This window comes from Pinus tabuliformis, chromosome 1_1 (genome assembly GCF_031772625.1).
Source record: "Pinus tabuliformis cultivar Carrire ecotype Pingquan chromosome 1_1, CPIR1, whole genome shotgun sequence".
Lineage (NCBI taxonomy): Eukaryota > Viridiplantae > Streptophyta > Pinopsida > Pinales > Pinaceae > Pinus > Pinus tabuliformis.
The window spans coordinates 960,107,272-960,132,215 of NC_142297.1; the positions used below are offsets into that span (position 1 = coordinate 960,107,272).

At 38.3% G+C, this 24,944-nt stretch overlaps 1 protein-coding gene across 1 annotated transcript in view; it reads left to right on the forward strand.

Moving 5' to 3' along the window:
* The window catches only part of LOC149217674 (zinc finger CCCH domain-containing protein 28-like), a 258,614-nt gene that overhangs the window by 60,999 nt on the left and 172,671 nt on the right, over nucleotides 1-24,944 (forward strand). Inside the window, exons 2-4 of the mRNA XM_089391401.1 lie at nucleotides 15,661-15,753; nucleotides 16,136-16,199; nucleotides 16,347-16,451. Of these exons, the coding sequence (XP_089247527.1) occupies nucleotides 15,661-15,753; nucleotides 16,136-16,199; nucleotides 16,347-16,451 (262 nt within the window). The remainder of the gene's footprint in view (nucleotides 1-15,660; nucleotides 15,754-16,135; nucleotides 16,200-16,346; nucleotides 16,452-24,944) is intronic.

The window sequence follows — 24,944 nt, forward strand, 5'->3', positions numbered from 1 at the left end:
CAATCTTTGCTTCTGCAGTTGCAGCTTCAGTTTCAGCAGTTTCCGGCTTCAAACTAGGGCAGTCGATATCTTGCAAACCATTTGTCGGATTGACTTCATTCCACCACCAAAAGTTGCGGCTTTCAGAGTAGGTTCAGATGAACCTATAGCGCAGTTCCAAAGAAGAGATCTTCTAGGCCACGCAAGTCAATCTTTACTTCTGCAGTTGCAGCTTCAAATTCAACAGCTTCTGGCTTCACATGTGTGAGAGAGAGACCCATTTCAGCGCAGTAGAGAAGAGACTCATATCTGCGCAGTAGAGAGAGAGAGATGTGATGAGATGAGTGAGTCCAAATGAGGAAAAGTCCTCTTATATTTATACACAACATTGGTGGGTGAATAGATGCGACTGTTGGGCTTCTGAGCCTACATGAGTTGTAGGTCGGCTTGATAATAATTCCATAATCAAAATAAATTCATATCTCCATGAATACTTATCGGAATCGGATGATCTTTATATCAATCCTACACCTCTCGACGAGAGGAATCTAATAAAAATATTATCAGCCATGAATAAGATGACCCACATGAAGTTTTGCCCTGGTTGCCAATTTTAACAAAAATGGATAGATTTCTTTTAGAAATTGGCTTTTCTAGGTGTCATTCCGACAATACAGTCTACACCAAGAAAGTGGGCAAGTCCCTTATCATTCTTGTTCTTTATGTTGATGATCTTATCCTTACTGGTAGTGATCCCAACCTTATAAACCATGTGAAGTCTAGCCTTGAAAAGAAGTTTGAAATGATAGACCTAGGGCACTTGCATTATTTTCTTGGCCTTCAAGTCTTGCAATCCAATGAAGGTATTTCCGTTTCGCAGTCCAAGTATGCCTGTGATCTTCTACGCCATTTTCACATGGAAGACTATAAGCCAACCCCTTCTCCCTTTCAGTGTGGAGGCAAACTTTCAGTCACTTGTACTTCCCTTGAAGTTGATGCTACCTTATATCGTCAACTTGTAGGAAAAATTTTGTATCTGACCCATACTCGTCTTGACCTTTCCTTTGTTGTTGGCCTTATTGCTCGGTTTATGCAAAACCCACATGAAAGTCATTGGAAAGTAGCTAAAAGAATACTTCGTTATGTTCGAGGTACAGTTCGGTTTGGGATTCATTACAGTGCAGAAGCATCTCCTCTATTGGTTGGTTTCACTGATTCTGATTGGGCTGGTGACCCTGATGATCGGAAGTCTACTGCAGGTTATGTGTTCACTCTTGGTTCAGGACCTATTACATGGGCTTGCAAGAAACAAAGTGCCATTTCTCTTTCTTCAGCAAAAGCAGAGTATCGTGGTGCCGTAGAAGCTAGTAAGGAAGCCATGTGGATTCGTTAGATCCTGTTAGAGTTTGGATTTCAACAACAGCATCCGACTACACTTTGGTGTGATAATCAAAGTGCCATTCAACTATGCAAAGATCCAGTCCAACATCAGCGCAACAAACACATCGAAATGCACATGCACTTCATCAGAAAGCTCATTCATGACCATTTTCTTGAAGTGCAATATTGTTCAATAGATGATCAAGTTGTAGACATCTTTACAAAGACTCTCACAGAGGCGAAGTTTACTAAACTTCGATTTATGGTTGGAGTTCAGGAAGTTGTCACTAAGGGCGGATAGGCTCTAATGCCTTCTTCCTTCTCCTATTGTGTCATATTTGTACATCCTTCAATCCTATCCCAAGTTGTTCTTAAGGGGGATGTTAGGATATTCCGACACATAGGAAATAGTTAAGTATAACTTGGTCTAGTGTAGAGTTAGGTAAAGTGTGTTTCTTTACTATGTACTTTTGTAACTTACAATCCGACGGTCACGATCTGTTCTAGACATGAAGTGATTCGACGATTCATTCTCTCCTCGGTATTACCGACACTTGATCCGTGGCTTGACACCTGATTGGTCCATGATCTCTATTTAAAGAGCATGGAGGGTCATTTGTAGGGTAACCGTTCATGAGAGAAGCTTATGTAACTGTTCATTCTTTTATGTAAATGTTCATTCTTTTATTAATAAATTGCCTGAAGTGGCCGCGTTGGCTCAGGCCGTGGACTGTTTCCCTCTTTGAGGGTTTTAACCACGTCAAGAATACTGGTGTATTGATTTGTGATCTGTTTGTGAGCGGTGTCCTTTGGTGTTCTGTCTGAGGAACTTACCTTGTAAATTCTTACAACAATGCTGGCGAGACCAATGATATATATAGACACCATCATCATTGTCTCCCAAGGTACATACCCCACCTTGGTGTTCACTGAGTATGAACTCCCATTGGACTATTCTTATCTTGGGTAGCTAATCCTCAAAGAATATCGGTCCACGACTACTCTTGTCTTGAATGCCCTACCACATTCTCGAAGACTATCGAATGCCAGATGGTTACCCAATCTTCCATTCTTTCTTCCCAAGTGAAGACAAGAATGTAGTGTTTATCTCTCCCTCTCAATTAGGGAGGACAAATCCACCAAACCAAGCTTGTCCCTTAAGTATACAAGCTTCTTGTTTGGAAGTGATTTTGTCAATATGTCAGCTACTTGCTCATCAGTGGAGATATACCGTAGCTGCAACACACCATTTTGTACTAGCTCTTGAATATAGTGATACTTCTTGTTGATATGCTTTGTCTTTCCATGAAACATTGGATCCTCAGACAAACGAATACAACTGGTATTATCACAAAGTATCACTGTAGGGTTCATCGGTCCTTCAAACAAGTCAGATAGCAGCTTCCTTAACCATATTGCTTCCCTGCTTACTTCACATGCTACAACATATTCAACCTCAACACTACTCAAAGCAACAATGTCTTGCTTTCTGCTCATCCATGAGACCATGGAGGATCCTAAACTGAAACATCCTCCTGTAGTGCTTCTTCCATCCTGTTCATTGCCTCCCTAGTCGGAATCTTTATACCCAATCAATTGGAATGATGGTTCAGACAGTAGTTGATGGTTCCTCGCAAATATCTCAGAATATGCTTTGCTGCTATCCAATGATCATGCTTCGGCTCCACTTGGAGTTGACTGAGTATATTTACTGCATTAGAATCTCAATCACATACTTTCCTTGACCCAAATAGATTTCATTCGGTCCTTGCCAAACTTCTAGTCCCAAATAGTAATGCATCAGTGTAAGATCCTTCATGTCAAATTTTGTTGCTAGTTGCTTCTTACATTCTTCAATTCGACCTTCTACACCTGTTGAGAGAAGATCATCTACATACAACAGAATAATTACAGGTTAATTGTTTACAACCTTAATATAAAGGTTAGAGTCAACCGAACTTTTTGTGAAGTCTATTCTCTGTAGGTATGCATCTATTCTAACATACCATGCCTTTGGTGCTTGCTTGAGGCCATATAATGCTTTCTTCAATCTGCAAACATATGCCTTCCTATCTTTGACTTCAAATCCCAAGGGTTGTTCTATATAGACTTCTTCATCTATAGTGCCATTCAAAAACACAGTCTTGACATCCATTTGGTGGATGTTCCATCTCATCGATGCTACCAGAGGGACTAATGATCATATCGTTGTATATCTTGTTGTTGGAGCAAATGTTTCTTCATAATCGAGGCCTTCAAGTTGAGAGAAACCTCTAGCCACAAATCTTGGTTTATACTTATCTATACTTCCATCAACTGCATGCTTAATCTTATAGATCCACTTGGAAGTAACCACAAATTTGTCTTCGGACCTAGGTACGATCTCCCAAACTCCATTCTTCATTATAGATTGATACTCTTCATTCATGGCATCCTTCCATTCTCGATGTTCTACAACCTCTTCAAAGGTGGATGGTTCTACTTCTATTAATTTTGTCATGTATGCAGCATACCCAGAATATTTCTTGGGTCTCTTACTTTCTCTAAATGATCCTTATGCTGCCCCATGACCTTCTGCATCAAGTAGTGTGGATTTCAACCAATTAGGTCTTTTCCTTGTTTCAGGAATGACCACAGGTTGAACAGGTTCACTTGACCCTTCTTCTTCATGGTGTGATCCTTCTCCTTCCTTGTCAACTTCTTCCTCAAACATCGGAAGTTCTTCGTCATCAAAATCTATAGAAAGTTCTTTTGACTTCTTGAATGCTATACACTCATGAAATATGACATCACGACTAACTTCAACGTGATGTCCGTCTCTCATATTGATTCTATAGGCCTTTGATGAGTTACTATACCCAACAAAAGTTCCCTTCATACTTGAAGGATCCAACTTCTTTCTTTTGTCTTTTGCTATATGAGTATACACAAGACACCCAAAGATTCGGAGATGATCTACAGATGGCTTCTTCCCAGTGAACACTTCTTCTGGAGTCTTGTTATCTAGAGATCTGTGAGGACATCGATTTTGAATGTAGATGGCTGTCTTGGTTGCCCCTCCCCACATAAACTTGGGTAGATCTTGATCGTGTAACATTGCTTTTACACTTTCGTCAATGGATATGTTCTTTCTTTCTGCAACTCCATTTTGTTCAGGATTGTATGGGACTATCAACTCCCTCTTAATCCCAAACTCCTTACAAAAACCTATAATCTCTTTAGATGTATATTCTCCTCCATTATCAGATCTTAGTATCTTGATTCTTCTTTTTGTAAGGTTCTCCACTTCAGCTTTGAATTCTTGAAATTTTGTAAATACTTCATCCTTGGTTTTCATTAAGTAAACCAGGTCTTTCTTGAATGATCATCTATGAATGTGACATAGTATAGATGGCCTCCAAGTGATTTTGGAGTCATAGGGCCACATACATCAGAGTGAATAAGATCCAAGATTTCTTTTGACCGCGAAGCACTGCTTCCAAATGGTCTCTTGGTATTCTTACCCAATGCACATCCCTTGCAGACACCTTCATGATCTTCCTTTAGATTCAGGATTCCATCTACTATGGAATTTAAAGTTGGAAGAATTTTGAAATGTAGATGACCAAACCTTCGATGCCAAAGTTCACATGGACTAATCTCAGTGTGAACTAGGGCTTGGTTTACAGGAGATATTAATCTGTAAAGCCTTCCTTCTCGGATACCAATAACTTTAGCTTGATCTATGCTTGAGTCCTTTCCCCAAACAACTACCTTTGCATCAATGAAGGCTACTCTATCTCCTTTATCTTCTAAACTTGAAATAGAAAGTAAATTTTTGTGCTAACTTGAAACAAATAAAATGTTGTTGAGGTGGATGTTGCTTCTATCTTTGAGTTTTATGGAAGTTGATCCAATGCCCTTTACTGAATAGCTTTTGTTGTCTCGAAGTTCCACAAAGTAAGTGGATTTTCTTTTTGATAAGGTTTTCAATTGGTTGGAGTGACCAGTCATGTGCCTTGATGCACCACTATCAATTACCCAGATGTCTTTGTCTTGGAATGTACCAGAGAGAGCCGAAAAGAGACCTTCATCCCTTTCATTGATTGATGCCTTCTTTGAAGAGAATAAGAGACTCCATGCTTCCTTGATACCTTTCTTGAGATGGCTTGCAATCTTCTTGATGAACTTCTTCATTGTAGAGGAGATCTTCATGATGTTCTCAAAGCTTTGATATCATGTTGAGAATTCAATAGGGCAATGAATATGTTAATTCTCTTAACTTGATAACTACTTGTGTTACCTTTTACTTATTAGCATTGTTCTTTTATTATTCCAATGTGCAATACATCAAACAACTACCAAAACAATAAGAACAATGACACAATATATAGGCTGCAAGCTAGGGCCAAAACCCCTCCTCTTGAGGGGAAAACCCGTAAATCTCTTCTTTATCTTTCAAATATTTCAATTGACGAATACCATGAGCTAAACTCAGGCAAATACCCTCCAAGATCAAGTCTACCACGGCATCCTGCTGCAATCTCTTCGACCTCCCAGTAGATCCGAAATTCTACTCCCCAGCAACTGCTGCTGCTTCTCTAGGAGACTTCGATCTCCCTCTAATAGCCTTCCTCTTGACTTCGCTTGCCTTGACTTGAGTCCTGGGGCTAGTAAGATGCCCTAAGAGACCTTCGCTTGCCTTCCCTTCTCTTCTGCTTCAACATTGAACCACTAGAGATCCCAACGCAAAAAACCATAACTTCAACCATCCTAGAAGAATAGATAAGGCCTTGAAATTTTGACTTCTTCGACTTCCTCTTCTTTGCATTTCCTTCTTGACTTCTTCTTCTTCTGCTTCTTCGCATAAGAGATGAGTGAGGAGTGATCGAAATGGAGGACGAGTTCCTCTTATATATATAGGCTTCTTCAAGGTTGGACGCGACTCTTCATTAGGCTGACTTGATAGCTCATTAGGCTGACTTGATCTTGGTGGTATTTTGATACTTTAAAGACAAAATAAATTTTTCTTTACACTTTACAATGTGCCCATAGGGTCTTCAATATATGACAATGAATCTTATACCTAAGGAAAACCCTAGAAGCACTCAATGGGTGCTTGACCTATAAAACCAAAGAACTTGAGCATGAAACCCATGCTCCAATAATAATAATAATTTCTTTTTCATTTTATATTTACAAGAATACATTTCATACTTATAAAGACCGAATCTAGTCACACATTTTTCAACACAAGGATGAATATTCTGAGCTTGATTTCGTTCCATTTGGATCAACCTAGACTGCATGGCTCTCATTTCTCTAGCATGCTCAATTCTCATTTCTTTAATCATCCGAGTTAATTCCTTAATTAGGTCATGCTCTACCTCCTTTATCTCTTTCCCTTTAGATTTGACCAATCCTCGTTCAAAACCAGGAATTTCCGATTTACCAGACGCTTTCTTATCGTTTTCTAACTCTTCGGCTATAGCTTGAGCAGAAGCTAAGTTGGTTGGTTTAGCACGTCTTATTTCATAAGATGTATCAACAACAAATGCTTCAAGGTATTGCTTTAAAAAGGATTTGTTAGGAGGCTTATAGTCCCGAGTCATCTCATTGACAATGCCATTGAACCTTTGATTGAATTCTTGAGCTGTTTCATTTTCATTCTTAATAACACTGTTGATGGCTTTGAACAAATATCTTCTTTCTTTCTTGTCCCCATATTTATTCTTAAAAGCATTGATGATAGCTTGGAAAGAATCGAAAGAGTTATCAAGCTTATTTAAGAACCATTGCAATGCATCCTCTTCTAATGAAAGGACAAAGAGCTTCATCTTAACATCTTCATGATTGTAGGCAGTTGCGTGAGCATGTCTTAGCAGGAAGGATGTGAACTTTTTGAGATGAGAGTCAACGATGATTGTAGGTATTTTTATATGGTTGTAGCAAACATATCAGATCTGGAAACTAACCTACAGTTCACAAAAAATCACTTATATGCATCCAATTTGACTTCAAAATTAATTCTTAATGCCTTAAGTAACTTATTAGTGAATTTAGGCTTATCTTAGGTGTGTTTAGGTGCTGAATACACTGCTGTCGTAAAATATTTCAGAATTATAAATGAATACAGTGATGACAAAGAGGGATTAGAGAGCAAACCAAGAGGCCTAATGGTCTTGTAGGTATGTACTTGAGCACCTGCAACCACAATGTTAGCTCTAAAATCGCTGCAAAACAAATTGTTAGAGATGAAACACTAATGCAAACTCAATCAATGACTGAAAAATGGCTAAATGAGGGTTAGAAGGATAGGCTAGGATGGAAGAGGGCTAAGGATGAGGCTAGAGGCTAGGAAGGGGAATAATGGAGGGAGAAAGGCCTGCGGTTAAGGGAAAAGATCCAATGGAGAGGGGGCCGAGAGGGTTACAGGCCCTCCTAGGGCCATGGTAAGGTCTAAAAGGCCTTCGACTAGAGGGAGCAACTATCTAAAGGCTGGGACACGGGCAAAGAGGGGGCTAAGGGCCCTAAAAAGGGCTGCCGCTAAGCCTAAAAGGCTAGCGGCCCAAGGGAAAGCCCTTTAAAGTGCTGCGGCCTAAAGGAAATGGCTTGAAAAGGTCATAGACAACCCTAAAGGGCTTGCGGCCAAGGAGAGGAGGAGGGCCAAGGGCCTAAAAATCCCTCTAGGGGTCATGACTAGGGAAAAAAGGCAGACGACTAAGCCTAGAAGGCCTAAAAAATTATTAAACCCCTGCAATTGAGCAAATATTCCAATGATCACTTCAAAATGCTGGACGACTTCTCTTCTTTAGCTAGACATTGAGTTTTTTTGGAAGTTGGGGAGGCTAGATCTTATCCTCAAGGGCCTAGATCAACCTTCCTTCCTTGGATGAGTATCCTGGAAAAAAGTGCTGCTTCAAACCCTTGAGAGCTATCACTTGCACAAATGAATAAAAGTTTTCCAAACCCTTGAGAGCTATCACTTGCACAAATGAATAAAAGAATTCCAAACCAACAAACCACACTTGTTGGTTCGAAACGCGTCGGCCAAAAATTTCTCTTATGTGATTTCTACCGAAAGACTTTGCTTAATTCATTATGGATCAGAGAAGCTTGAATAAGAAATTTACAAAATATTTACAATATAAATCTACAAGCTCTCATTAACATATTAATTCTTTTTAGCCCAAGGTCAAATAATAATTTTTTTTTTTTTTAATAAATGACAATGGATGAATAATTTTGAAAGATAGATTGGCTAAAACCCTTCCACAAATTAATTTACCACAACGAAATCTTAGAGCCCAAACAAAGTCGACTCTTCCCCATAGTCTGTGAACTTGTTGCCCAAGGGTTAGTGTACCTGTAAATCTCTATAATATTCTCAAGATAAAGTTGTTAGATCATATGGTGAATCAGATCACTGAAGATAACTTGTATCAATAGAATGTTCTTATCACCGACAAATGAAATAACAATTTGAAAAATTATTCAGCACAATATAGGATAACACATAGCTAACACATACCACAGATCAACAGAATGAAGAACACCATGAACTGAACCCCAAAGTATTTCTATTATGATAAAAAAATGTTCCTAGCAGAGCAGTAGCTCAATACTAGCGTTAGAAATTTTTTCTCATCCATAGATCATCTCTTGAATATAGAAGCTCAATAGCTTCTTTATATAGAGAAACCCCTCCAAGTGGAAAATAATGACCAGTTGGTTTGATCCTCGTCAAAATAATTTCGATTGTCGAAAATAACTTCATCATCTTTTAATCTACACCGTTGATTTTTTTATTTTGAGGAAAATTTCGAAATTTTCTCAAAAACCACTTTTAATTAATCAAAAAATTAATATTTTGGATTAATTTTCTCAAAAATTAGACTTTGACTTAACCACCAATTTCCAAGGGCTCAAATTTTCTTAAAATATCCATTTTTTCTTTGGTGGATCTCCAAAAATTGACTTCTTTTTGACCCACGAATTTTTTGATTATTTCCACTTGGAGAGAAATTAATTTCTCTATAATCTTTTTATTTTTTTGTTTGTCATCTGTGATCCTCCAGGCTTGACATGTGGCTTGAGGAGCTGCGACCCAGGGGCATCTAAGCCATCAAAGTCACTCGGGGTTCGCACTTGGCCTGGGCCACACCAACCCTTAGCTGACTATATTTTTTAGCATGTCTCGTTAGCTGACTGGATTTTGTAGCATGTCTCCTCCTAGCACATGGCATAACCACCTCCTGTGAGGTTTGATCTTGGGTCGCCTTGTTGACGAGGCCCATCCTCAACTGGTTGTGCTAGTGGGACTTGACTTCTCTATAATTATTTTTGACTCAAAATTAATCAATTTTATGGCTTAGGATTTTAATTTAGTTTAGCTAGAAAAATTAATTAATTGACTCTAAAGGGGATTAACAAATTTTTCACCCTCAAATATTTTAGCCATGGTGTCTTATTGCAAGGGACCATGCACTAAAATATTTTTTACATCGAAGAATTACAATATTAACCCTTGAAAGGGAAAAACACCTTTACACATAGGCTCTCAATAATTTACCCAATTCTACGACACAATATGATTTAGTATGAAACCAAGTGTGCTTGTAATAAAATAACTTACCGTTGGTGTCTGGCGGTGAGGGACCATGCACTAAAATTATTCACAAACACACTTTTACAATAGACTCGATATAAAACTAGGACTCACCTAAGATCTTGTCAATGAATTCCACCTTAGCTTTGGGGTTTAAGCTGGAAGAAAAGATCTATTGACTAGGCATGTTTACAAAAACACGTAATTCGAGGAGGTTAAAAAATTTCCTAGGATGAAATCCTTTGCCAAAATCAGAGTCTTACCTAGGTGTTGTTACATAATTAAATGGTCATACTAGCATCATTTAAAATAAAACTTGCAGAAATTGGGTTTACAATGATGTAATCATGCTCGCTGATGACTATGATCTTTGAAAATTTTTCCTCCACTTCTTTGTACTCTGCTTCCTTGGATTGTTGACAAAGTGTGGTCAATAGTTTCCATACAAGAACTAGCTAGTTCGGTACCAAATTGTCCTTTTCTAGTCCGTGACACCGGTTTGGATTGTGTTTCTCTCGAAAACAGTGAGACCGATCGATTTAGTCCAGTCCGGTCCGGTTCTGAGAACATTGACTTCCAATTTTTCATATTATTGTCATATTGCATGGCCATGAAATATGGTGTCCAAGTTTGTGGCATTCTAACTACTGACATTATGAGAGAGTCGTCGTCTCTATGTTTTCCAATAACATGTTCCAAGAAAAATGTTCCACATTATGTGATCCTAGTGGGATTTGAAGACCAACTTTTTCTTCAGCAATATTTTTTGCTATTATTGCTTTGTAAATTTCTCTACATAGTATACACACAGTTGGAACTTGGAACAAGTCACAGAACATATGCTCTTACATAATATTTTAAATTTCAATCCTCAAAGAGACTAGCCAGTCAGGTTGTGTTCCCTTTCTTCACTCCAAGGTTGTTGCGGAGTAGGAGCGAAAGCGGGAGCAGGGAGTGACATTTTCAAAAGCTCCCGAGTCGGGAGCGAATTTTATATAATATATATGTCAACAAAAGCATGTAAAATGATGAATTAGTTATAAAAAGCATAAAAACATGGATTAAACCATACAACATCAATCATCTAGTAGTTACAATCTTTATCAACCACAGGTCCATAAGTTACAAGTTTTGATTTATATAGCATGTAAGAGTGCACATAACCAAAATAACATCTGGTGCAATCCATCTATCGAAAATACATCAACAAACCGGCTCTAGATGGCCTCTAACATCCAAAAAAATCATGCTACAACAAATTCCTACATATCATCAAAATCATTGCCTATCTTATGTAATGTTCATTTTTCTGTTGTTCCTTATGACATGGTTAGGATGGACTTTCAAAGTTGGGGGCAGACAGGTCATAGGTGCAAGTTGGTGTCATCAGCGGGCCCATGGGCTTTTGGAGGGGTTTTGTGGAGTTTCTATGAGGTTCGATGGAATTTGCTTGGTATATTCCCTCATCTGCATAGTTTGCCTTTCATTCCGGCACATTCCGACAACTTTCTAAAAACAAAGTTATTATTGGGCCTGACTCAATTAATTATGTTTAAGGTGGCATTCCGGGAGGAATACTTGACAGAACACCATAGTGTAATAGCTCATTGGAACTGGAACGAGAAGATCTACATGATGGGATGGTTAGATGTGAGTTTCAGTGACCTGAGGAGACATGGTGGCCAATTTACCCTTTTCCCGCATTAAAAAGAATATTTTAATTAAAATAAAAGAGGGAAAAGTGCTCCATGATTAAAATAATAATAAAATAGGAGGGTCTAGAAGGGTCCATCAGATCTATAAAAGAGGAGGAGGAGGCCATTGGAGGACATCTTGTATTTGATATTTCTTCTTGTATGAGAGGTTGAGAACCTGGTTCTCTACTTCAACAGTAGCCCCAGGACGAAAACCCTCGGGTGATTCAGTGGGATTGGGCGAGTACCCATCTCCCCTTGGTGAATTCATCCAGAATTCACAAGAGAGCTCAATAGTGACATTTCAATTTAGTTTGGAGTAGATTCTTGAGGCCAGTTTCCCATCTCAGCTATTTTATGGTATCAGCATGTAAACCCCAGTTTATATTATAATAAAATTGAGATTATTTTCTGCTTATTGAGTTATGGAATTGCATGCATTCTATCTGTTATATTTTACATGGCAACCTTTTGTTAGTTGAATGGTTATTTTATGAAGAATTTTTGGTTAAGCTAGATTTCTACCAAATTAGCAAAATTTTCCATTTGGGACATTACATCTTGGGATCTTTGTCATTACTATCACCCTCTAAGCATTAACATAAGATAGAAAAAACGTAGCATGTCAAATCAAGATTTTGTTTGAGTGATGGGTACATTTTTAGTAGGGTCATGATAGAGGACTTCGACAACCAATGTCACTAACGTCAAGGTAGATAAAGGGATTGGTGCTCTTGATTAATACGAGTTCCATACCCTAGTACATGACAAAATCCAATGGAAACATTACAAATTCCCTAATCCGAAACCCTGAAAAACTGATAAGTATGCTAGATTTTGAGTGAGATTTAAAATCTACTTTCTCCATATAAAATCCAATGAGGTCGGAACTACTCTAAAACATTTTGGGTCATTTCATGGTAATGTAAAAAATTTATGTAAAAAGATCCTACCTAGGATAAATCATTATCATCACAGGAAGTTCACAAAATCCATTGAAATTGAAACACTGTTAAATTTGGCAACTAGGGCCAAACATCACTTTGGACAACTCTTACGAGGCAGCTGATATTTTTCGTGGATTCCTCCTTCCAAGAGGTGTAGGATTGATCTAAAGATCATCCCATTCTAACATGTACAAATGAAGTTATGAATTTATTTTGATTATGGACAAATTGTCAAGGTCAGCCAACCATCAAATTAGTCTCTTCCAACCTTCAACGTTGCATATAAATACAAGGTGCTTCCTCGTCATTTTGGCATCTCATCTCATTCATCTTTCTTTCTCTCATCTTGATTGGGTATGGATTTCTGGGCCTCTCTCTCTACACGTGCGAAAGGAAGATTGTGTTTTCTAGCTGTTGCATTGACCAGATTTGACCGAAATTTCTGGTGGCAAAATTTCAAGAGGGCGAAATTTCAGTAGGCTGACTTTGGCCAGCATTGACCCTGTTTGACTTCGGTTTTGTGAGGGAGACTTCTGTTTGGGCAAGCCGCTGTTTTGGGCACAAAAACTGAGGCAGTTTGACCCCTGCATTGACCAGCATTGACTGCCCTAATTCAGGTTGCTGTGTTGACTTTTGTTGACCAGATTTGACTGGTTATTTTTGGACTGTTTTGGGCTGCATTATCTTGCTGTTGGAGGCTGAGTTGACCAAGGTTGACCGAGCTGTTTTGGAGGTCAATTTCAGCCCTGTTGACCAGCGTTGACTTTCTGGTTAGGGCTTTCTGTTTCTGTTGTTTTCACTGATCAGTTTGGGCAAGTGAATATTGTAAATTGTACTCTCTCTCTCTGCTGAACTTTTGAAGAATTATAAGAAGAATTGATCAAGGGTTTCCCCACATTGGGGTTTGTCCCTGGCTGGTGCCATATCTTGTGTCCTCTTGTGTTGGCTTGTCTTCTACTGTTATTGTTTATGTTCTATCTGCATTTTACTATCATGTTGATGTGATTGCTATATTGGATATGATATTGGGCTAATAAAGAAATTTGAAGTAAAATTGATCTAAGCATAGAACATACCATAGTTATCCTAAAATTAACAAAAACACTTTGGCAAATTGAACATGATTTTAGGAAGATCAACAAGAATTGGATTCCCGCCCTTTCTCCTGGTCTTCCTCTTAAACCCTGTATCCCCTCTCATTTTTTTGCTTTTTTTCTTTTTCTTGGAGGATTATTATTATTATTATTATTTATTTCGATTTATTTTCTTAATTTATTAATATTAATAATATTATATATTTTTATATAATATATTAAATGAGAATGTCCCTTTTATTTTAAGAATTTAACATTACCATGAATTGCATATCAATAGTAGGGCCATAGGCTTGATCATTAGGCTGTCCCACTCAAAAACTCGTTTGTTTGAAAAAAAATTGTGTTTGGAATGTCTCTGCAATTTTTTTTTTGCAAAAAAAGCTAAGGAGTGAATTATTTTTTAAGGAGCACGCTCCCGGGGTCGCTCCCTATGCGCTCCCAAAGGGACTGTGCTTTGGGAGTGGATTCGAGGGGGGGGGGGTGGTGCTCCCTTGCAACCGTGCTTCACACCATGGATCTAGACATGAAGAATTCACTGTATACTACATTCTATTATGGCCCATTTGAGAGGCATTTTTTCATGGGTTAAACACCTATCATTGGATGAAATGCGAATAATGGATTCATGACCATTCTGAGATATATCAGTGTGACCTGTGACTAAAAGTTTCGCTTAGGCCAGTTTATGAGCTCTGGGAAAAAGCAGGCCACCATATTCCTAGAAAAGGCTAGCAGACTTGTTGGCTTTGCCAAATGGAAACATGGATAGAGTATAGCTTTGTCTTTAGATTCTTTGTTTATTATCAGATCACTGCAGACATTATATATTTTTGTTTGCCAAGTTGTGTGAGTCTGGAGATGACTGCATGCTTGACCTTTGGCTTGAGAAATGGCAACCCAGGGTCATCTAAGCTGTCAAAATCCCCTGGGGATCAGATGCCTGAGCCACACCAGCCCTTAACATGGCTGGATTTTTTGCCCGTGGAGTTTCGAATTGGTGACCTTCACATCACGGAGTGCCTTAACAGTACACTCCATCACTGTCTATTCTATGCCCCATGGGCATCATTGCAGACATTATTGCTTGTTTAGAGACTTGGGTTTTGTTTTGTTTTTTTTTCTTTAATGACCTTTGATGTATTTTGATAACTAGAGATGTATAACCCTCTTTATCTGGGTGTTGGCTCAGTATATGAAGAACTTTCGCAACAAAGGGACTAAATCACAGATTACATACCTGTGTCATCACATCGTTCTTTTATCATACGGGAAATGGATGGGAAACAACTTTAGTATCAGGGCCACCATAATTGATCAGTTTGCTGAACAACTACACAGAGACAGCAACATACATCGTGTTATGGAGTGAATAATCATGGCGTAATCCAGCTGTGATGACTGGTCTCCCTTGCTGGGATTCTTTTGTATGCTGATTATAGAATGTACTTAAACCAAATGTTCATTTACTTTTCTTTCATTTTATACTGGAGATGCTTGCAGCATGGCCTTGTCTTTGGTTACAGTCCCATTAAATATTAGCAGTCTTGTGGACATTAATGAATAAGACATTTCATGCATACGTTTATTTTGTTACATTTTTATTTTATGATTTATTATTTGGATTTTTTCTCAATATTGATTATTCATGATAAAGATGTAAGAGTCTGATACTTCTATGTTAGTATGTGACAGCTGGTCAGATCTTGTTAGGAGTAGTTTGAAAACATTTGCACGGTGACGGATATTCAATTGACAATCTGTGTACATGTTTGAATTGCTCTATTGCTCTATTGACTTATGTTTTCCAGATGTCACTGGATTTAATTACTGTCACTTTGAACCTTTATTTACAGTGTCCATTGTGGCTGCCTTGCATTGTCTAAGAGTTTGAGCGGAATATTTTCCCTTTCTTATAATGGCTGAATTATGATGCAACCAAAGAGCTGGTTTATATAACTCAATTGTCATTCTTTCAGGAATAAAGTGACTGTGTGCTTTGATTCTCTCCGTGATCGTTGTTCACGAGGCTCCACATGCCGCTACTATCATCCTTCTGCAGCAATGCGTGTGTAAGTTATCATATATTTGTATTTATGTGATATTTACACATTTTATATATCGTATGCATTCTAAAGTTTTATCCAGGTTATATGTGATGGGCATGATTGGCAGATAACAAATGAAAATAAAGAATGTGATAGACAAGGAGAAGTATGACTTGTTTGTGGAATCATGCGAATGATGATTTAGAGACAGATGGCCTTTGTAAAGTTTCTCCAGAAACAATTTTGTATGGAACTATAAGAAGGTTGCCTTAGATGGCCTTTTTGAGGTTTCTCTAAAAAGAATACCGTCTGGAATCACAAGAACGTTGCCTTTTAGATAGATGCCCATTGTTAGATTTCTCTAGAAGAAATTCAGTAAACAGATTGTTTACATATTTCAGTTCAGGTCCATGCAGGAAGCAGCTGGCATTCGACCATCACCTTTTCCTGTGGCTCATCAAGTTGATGTGGTAAAACCTGTTTTTCCTTTATTTTACTTCATATTTGAATTGAACAAGTTGCAAAATTAGTGCCCACTGGATCTTCAATGATGTACATAAAAAGTACCACTTCAGTGATGGAAATGGGGAACAATAGGCCCTTTTTCTGTTTTTCAGACCAGGCCATCAAATATTCTCCTTGGGCCTCGAGGACCACCGCACCCACTGGCAGTTTTGAGATCTCCATCGTCCGTGAAGAATATGACCAAGCCTTTAATGGAGGTAACTTTTGTGTGCTTGATTTTCTGAAAGCTGAAGTTGACTGTTGATGAAGTTCAAAGTTTGTGATTCATTTTTTTTCTTAAACAGAAACAGATGCTATTTGTATTAGAAAAAAGCTGCATCCGTGCTGTACAGCATAATAATACAAAAAGAGTTCTCTATCTTATTAAATACCAGCATTACTAATAAGCAGTATGTGTCGGGTACAGAGAATTCCAACATATCCTTCACAGAGGATTCCAAAAAGTTTCTGCTTGTGTGGACTCTATAAAGGACACCTAACATTAATGCTGTTCTACATAACATGAAATGCTAATGAAAAACATGCTTGCTGAGAGCTTTGTCTTCAATGTTACATTTATCGTTATCTGCAATTTATCGCTGGGGCTATGAAATTTAAGCTATTGGCAATATTGGGGAAAATATAAGAAAATATCAGGAACTTAAAAAAAGACAAAAATAATCAATTTTTTTTTTTTTTTAACTTGTAAAGTGTTGACACCTAATCATAGGGATTGGGTGAACAATTGTAAATAGTGTAAATAATAAATAAGGGAAAATGAAGAGTCATTGGGAGATGAAACTCAAGAGTCACTCCCTCATGTATATAACTATGAACAGCCCAAATGAATAAACAGATTCTCATTTGAGGAGTTACCTCCTGGCCTGACATGGTATTAGAGCCAGCGCCATTTTTGGCTTCCCTCTCTACTTTGTAACTCCCATTTTGCCTATTATGCCTCCATTCTGCATTTTTTTGCAGACTGACAAATCACTATTGTGCATTGAATGCTGTTGGCAGAGTCATTACAAGCAAATGGAGTCGTGGAGGGCCGACTGTGGAGTGGCATGAGAAAGGCGACAGTGTGATATGCATGAGAAAGGAGTCACGACTGTATGGTAGGTAGCAACCTGCTCCTGGTATATTCACAAGTAAATTGCAGGAATCGGTGGATACGTTGCTCCTCGGCCCATACACTGCTCCCATACGCCCATGGTATGACAGCCCATACTCCTGTTGCTGCTCCCATAGGACTGCTCGTCTATACCTCCCAGTTTTGAACGCTGCTCGTGGTATGACAGCCCATACTCCTGTCGCTGCTCCCGTACGATTGCTCGTCGATACCTCCCAGTTTTGAATGCTGCTTGTGGTATGACAGCCCATACTCTTGTCGCTTCTCCCATACGATTGCTCGTCGATACCTCCTGGTTTTGAACGCTGCTCGACGCGCAAGTTATATTCCACGACCCTCCTCCATGGCCCTTCTCCATTCATAGTCAACCCCCATCGCCTCCCTTCACCTGCATACCATACCCTGCCCACCGAGCTACCATACACAGTCCATACCTCGGCCCTTGGCATATGTGAATCCGCTCCAGGTTATATACATTAGCGTTGTCCAGTTATGTACATTGACGTTGTCCTAGTTATATTACGTTGAACACTGTCCTTCCTCCTTCATTACCACAAGTTAACGCAGTTGGTAGAGATAGTATAACTCTGTCCAGATTTTAGTTTTCGTTGTCTATCTTCATATACAAGTCTCATAGAACGCCGATATACATTATATTGTTTCATAATTTCATTGTCTTTGAATTATAGTATAACGTTGTCTTTGCTTCAAACTGTTGGTATTGTTTCAACTGCATTTCCCTTTTGATATCATAATACGCTGCTGTCATAATTCGCTTGGTTCATGATACTGACCTCCTCCCATAGCACGTGTGCCTCTTCATCATAATAACGTTGTCTGGCATGGTATCACCCCATATACCCCCTACCCCATATACACCCTTCCTCCAATAACACCTTCCCCAAATACCACCTTCCCCACATAATACCTCTGTCTTCATATATCAGAATCAAATTTTTTTTAGGAGTAAAATTTTGCAGCAGAAGTATTTTTTTTTCCACAGTACATAGATTTTACAATGCATTCATTAATATCTATTGTGGGAGTGGTTCTCAATGGGAATGAGAATTATCCCAAGTAGTCTCGGAAAATCAAACACACTCTCATTTTTAACAAGCTGTGGAAAGGAATGTGTGTTGGAGAAGGAGACAAAGAACCAGAATAGCCTACCTCAGACAAGGAATTCGCCATTTGGGAAAATAAGAACAGCAAGGCTTATGCCTTGATTGCAGCATTAGTAAATGAAGAGGCGAGTCACCATATTTCGCCATTTTCAAATGTTTTCGAAGCCTTACAAAAACTGAAGGAACTCTATGACTCACACTCTGCACTTGAAGTTGTTCAACTCATGATTAAATTGTTCAGCCTTGAATTACAAAATGATGATCCTCTTGCTCTTGCATCAAAAGTAAAATCTATTATGCATGATATCAAAGTCACTAATGTTGAACTGGACATTCCTCTGATAGCTTTTGTCAAGGCACTTTATCCCACTTACTCAAATTATCTTGAGTCATTGCAAGCAAATGGAAACCTCAAAGAAATTACCTTTGATTCCCTTGTGAATAAATTTGCTGAGAGAGAGAAAGCTTTTGGGAAGAAGACAACTCCTTAGTCTTCTGAAGAGGCTATGTGTCTTGCACATAGAGAGAAGAATATTGCTCAAGATTCTTCCAGAGGAAGAGGTGGTCGAAGAGGAAGAGGAAGAGGAAGAAGAAATTTCAGAGGCAGGGGGGCCTCAACAAGAAAAGTCAGATTTGCATTGCATATGTTGCAATAGAGATGGATCACATGATGCATCCACATGCAAGTTGCCTTGGGACATAATTGAGCAGGAAAGAAATCAACTTAAAGGTAAAACTAATGACAAAGAGAGGTAAAGCACATGAATCCGCTCACTATGTTGTGGCACATTGTAATATTGGAGTAAATGAAGACTTATTTAATGCTTCACTTGCTTCTTGGAAAAATGATTGGTTGCTTGATTCAGAAGCAACTTGCCACATGACTTTTAGAAGATATTTTTTTGAAGAATTTACTGACAATGTTGATGGAGCAGTATACTTTGCAGACAAATCAAAACTCAAGCCATCAGGGCTTGCCAAAATCAGGCTCAAATTACCTAGTCTTCCAAACTTTCTTCTGCATGATGTTTTATATCTCCCACAGCTGAGGAGAAACTTGCTGTCCTTGGTCCACATCTGCCAGCAAGGTCACTCCATTCATATGTTTGATGGCAAGGTTGAGGTGAGAAAAGCATCAAATCACTCACTTGTCATGACGGGGATAGAAGAAGAAAGGCTTCTCAAGCTGCAAGGTACCTCGGCTCGTGCACAAAATTTCTCATACAATTCTCATTATGATGAAGGTACATTTCCATCAAGTTTATTATGGCATGCTAGATTTGGACACTTGAACTATGACAACCTCTGCTTGTTGAAGAAAAATGGTGTTACTAGTTTGCCTACAATTCCTAGGAAACTTAAGCAATGTGATGCTTGCATTCTAGGAAAGCATAGCAAGCAGTCTTTTCATGATACACATTCCAGAGCACATAGAAAACTTGAACTTATTCATTTAGATTTATGTGGTCCAATGCCTGTTCCTTCTGCAAATGGAAATAAATATATGATGACATTTATTGATGACTACACCATAATGTGTTGGGTTTATTTATTGAAGAACAAATCTGATGCTTTTCAAACATTCAAGAACTTTTATACATGGATTGAAAATGATGCATAATCTCATATTGGCTCTATTCGCACTGATAATGGAAAATAATACACTTCAAATGAATTTGAAAACTATATTCGCCAACATGGGATCAAACATCAAACCACTATGCCTTATAATCCCCTACAGAACGGAGTAGCTGAAAGAATGAATAGGACAATCTTAAATATGGTGCGCTCCATGATGTTTTTCAAAAATGTAAAATTGATGTTTTGGGCTGATGCAGTTCTATGTGCTGTATATGTAAAGAATAGATTTCCATCTAATGCTATTAAAACAAGACTCCTTATGAAATGTGGTATGGGCACATTCCTTCGGTAAAGCATCTTAGGGTCTTTGGTTCCACCTGTTATGCCTTGATAGTTGATACCAAAGGTACATAGAAACAAACTTGGTGCAAGGAGTCGTAAGTGTATTTTCTTGGGGTATTCAAACACCTCCAAAGCATACTGTCTCTATGATGAAGTTAGTAAAAAGTTTGTTGTATCTAGAGATGTAATCTTTCTTGAATCATCCAAAGATGACAATGTTGTTGAGTGGCAACTTGATCGCTTGGATAGATTCACAAATGCAAAATCATTTCAAGAATTTGATAATCAGATTCCACATATTGAAGGGGGATTCCTATACTGGATCAACCTGTGGAATCTTCTTCTGAAGCACTCTCTCCCTCGCATGAAACTCCAACCACTGATGATACCTTGAGTGATGTGATTGACAAAATTGGGAGACTCAATCTTTATTCAGTCCCAACTCAATCAACTGAGCAGCCTGGACCATCTCAGAAAGGTCCCACAAAGTCACTGACAAAGACACTTGATAGTGTTCATCCTGATGAGGTTGGAAAGACAGGAACTAGAAATTCAACCCGACAAAATTGAGGTCATGTAGATGACTCTGATTCACCTGTTGATATGGATGTTTCTTATGATTGTGAATTGAATTTGTCTATAGATTTGAACCAACTTCCTTCAAAGAAGCTGCTTCTCATGATGAATGGAAAGAAGCGATGCAAAAGGAGTATGATGCCTTGATAAAGAATGGCACTTGGAAACTGGTTGATCCTCCATCGGGAACCAAACCAATTGGCTGCAAGTGGGTCTACTAGAACAAGTATAACGCTAATGGCTCACTTGACAAGCACAAAGCTAGGCTTGTGGCAAAAGGTTTTGCACAGAAGGAAGGGGTCGATTATGAGGAGACTTTTGCCCCCACAACAAAATGGGCTACCATCCGGACACTCTTTGCTCTAATAGCTCAGAACGGTTGGAAAGTTCATCAAATGGATGTAAAAACTACTTTCTTGAATGGAGATCTAAAAGAGAATGTTTTTATGTCCCAACCTAAAAGATTTTCTGTGAAAGGACATGAACATAAAGTATGCAAACTTGTGAAATCCTTGTATGGCCTCAAGCAAACACCCTGAGCCTGGTATGAAAAATTAACTGAGCATCTTCTGAAACTCAATTTCAAACATTATGATCTTGATGATGCAACTTTATTTGTCAAGAAAGTTGGCAAAACAGTTGTATATCTTGTGGTATATGTAGATGATCTTTTGATGACAGGGAATAATGAGAGCTAAATTGCATCCATAAAGAAGTAATTGAGGAAAGGATTTGAAATGACTGATTTGGGCTGTGATCATTACTATCTTGGTATTGAAGTAACTCCACATCCGAAGTCTATATTCCTTTTTCAAAAGAAGTACATTGGAGATCTGTTGAATAGGTTTGGCATGACTGAATGCAATCCTCTAACTACTCCAATGGAACAAAACTTAAAGCTCACATCCATTGAAGGAAAAGAATTTGAGGATGCAACAAAGTATAGACAGCTTGTAGGAAGTCTCAACTACCTGAATACTACCAGACCAGACATTTCGTTTGCTGTTGGAATCCTCTCCAAGTTAATGCAAAAGCCTTGTGAGGAACATTGGTCTGCTGCAAAAAGAGTTCTAAAGTACTTGAAGGGAACTCAAGACTTTGGACTCAAGTATACACAGGTGGGCGACTTCAGCTTGATTGGATACTCTGATTCAGACTTCGATGGAGACAAAGAAACTGGGGTATCTACTTTTGGTTATGCTATGAGTCTTGGATCAGGAGCTGTCTCCTGGAGATCACGCGAACAATCAATTCCAACAGATTCTACATCAGAGGCAGAATATGTGGCAGCGGCTGAGGGAACAAAAGAAATTGTGTGGCTCAGGAAAATTCTGGAATATTTGTAGGTAAAACAAGTACATTCGACTCCACTCATGATTGACAACACCTCTGCAATAAAGTTGGCCAAGAACCCAAAGTTCCATAATCGAACGAAGCACATCAATACAAAATATCATCTGATTTGACATCATGTTGAGGCCCCATTGTTCCACTAATGAACAGATTGCAGACATCTTCACCAAAGTGCTTGGAAGATAAAAGCTTGAAAGATTCAGAACGATGCTTGGACTCACCAACATCCCCTCATTAAGGGGGGGAATGTTGACACCTAATCATAGGGATTGTGTGAACAATTGTAAATAGTGTAAATAATAAATAAGGGAAAATGAAGAGTCATCGAGAGATGAAACTCAAGAGTCACTCCCTCATGTATATAACTATGAACAACCCAAATGAATAAACAGATTCTCATTTTGAGGAGTTACCTCCTGGCCTGACATAAAGCAACATTAACATCAAACAAAGACATTGCTACATAAATATGAAATAAAATCAATATATAAGAAGTATAAGATGTCAAATGGTACATCAAATATCAACACTGAAATATGATATTTGACCGAAGTCATAATATCTAACAAAATGATTCAAAAACATATTAAACCAAAAGTATGCATATCTCATGAGATGAATCATGGCAATGAAAACAACATATTTCCCCTTGTTGGCTTGAAGAAATCATTGGAAGTAATTATCAGTCTAGGAAATCCTGAAAATTCAACATTTAGATCATTCTTTCGCCAAACCCTTTGGGTAGTTCTTCAATGCGATGGAATCTTGAGCTCCTTGGTGGTTCTAGGATGGTTGATCTCTCCAACGATGTGGTCAACCTCTTGTTGGAATTTGGTTGACATTGATGTCAACCCAAACAACAACGAGAAGAAGCCGTGCTTTTGATGAAGGAAAAGACAAGGAAGATCAATGTTTTTGCGTGCAAGAGCTTCAACATTTGATTTTCCTTGTCATGCCGATTCTAATGGTAGGTGGCACGCCATATAACTCATGGTTGAAGGTCTAAATGTGTGGTCATGGTCCCTAGAAGAAATTTTAATGGCAACTTGTTGATTGGTTAAATGATGGTATTTAAACTCAAGAAAATTTGTTTAAAATTATGTTGGGCTTATCTTCCCTCCAAATATGGACTATCCTAGCCCTATTCAGTTTGTTGAAGAGGTTTATCAAGGTCTTTTTTGTTAAGAAATTAATTCAAATTGGTCAGCTCAGTCAGAATGAAAATTTGAATTTTTAAATTATTGTTTATGGGCCAGGCTGGCTCCATGAATTAGGGCATGTTGGCCGCCCCTTATGCCCCCTCTCTCCTCCATAAATTGAGGACTTGGTTTCCTCCATGAGACATCATTCTTACACACCTATCATTTAGCATATCTTCTCTGAAATACTGATGCCAGGAGTAGTCATGAAGACCAACAGTTGTGCCCATTTTCTTCAAAGTATTATGGATTTTGTTGCTACATCTTTCATTGGTGATTTCGCTGGGTTTTGAAGCTATTTTCTGGGTTCTAAGGCTATTCGTTGAGTCTAAGGTTGTTTGCTGTTATGAATTATATATATATATATATATAATATAAATATAAATAATGATGATAATTGTAATAATAATTAGTTCATTAGTAATTAGTACTAAATAGGCATGTTTAAATGGGACATGACCTTCCATGAAGAGGTACTTGCCTAGGGTATATAAGCAGGGCCTCACTCTCATTTGTAACATCATTCTCATTCATACCTTTTAATATATGTTCGTGTATCTTGAATGGAGATATACATATTCCAAGTCTTCTAGAGTATTTAACTTGAAGTACGAACTTTGTTCGTACAATTGGTATAAGAGCTGTTCAATCCTATGGCTCCTCAATTGTCACACAAGAGCCTCGTTCTCCGATCTAGGTCCTTGACTGTCAAATTTGTTAACATTGTTGTTGTTGAAGCGTTTCACTATAAGAATTTGGAGTTTCTCCATATCACCATTTAGGCCTTTGGCCATTTAAAAGGATTATTATAAAAAAAAGAGTGAATATATATTGGAAAAGAAAGAGTCAAATATAAAAAATGAAAAAAAAGAATATATATTTTTTAAATTACAAACAAATTTAAAAAACAAATATTATTACCAAAAAAAAGAAGTCATATAAAAGATATAACAAGGGAATATAAATTAAAAATAAAATAAAAAGAAACAAAATAACGACAGCTGCTGCCGCTCCACAATTCAACCCAAATCGACCTATGGTAGTCTCGGCAACATCTGACTGACCAAAATACGATGACAATCTCGACAAATCAACAAAAATCTTGCCACCACTGGTATCGCCATACACAACCCTATAGTGTCGAAAACATCTGACGGACTGACCTACCGCGGACTGAGCAAACCAAGTTGGAGTAGCCACCATCCTACTTGCAGCCACTGCACCCACAAAAGTAGTCACCTACCAGACTGTCCTCCGACTTCCATTGCGGCCACGAATTTGCGCTAGTCGCTACCTTCATCTCTGTCGCCTTCCTCATAGTCGTCACCATCTTCAGTTTTCAGTTGTTACCAACTTCGTCCGCTATAGCCAACGACATCACACTGCCGCCAGTCACAAATTTCA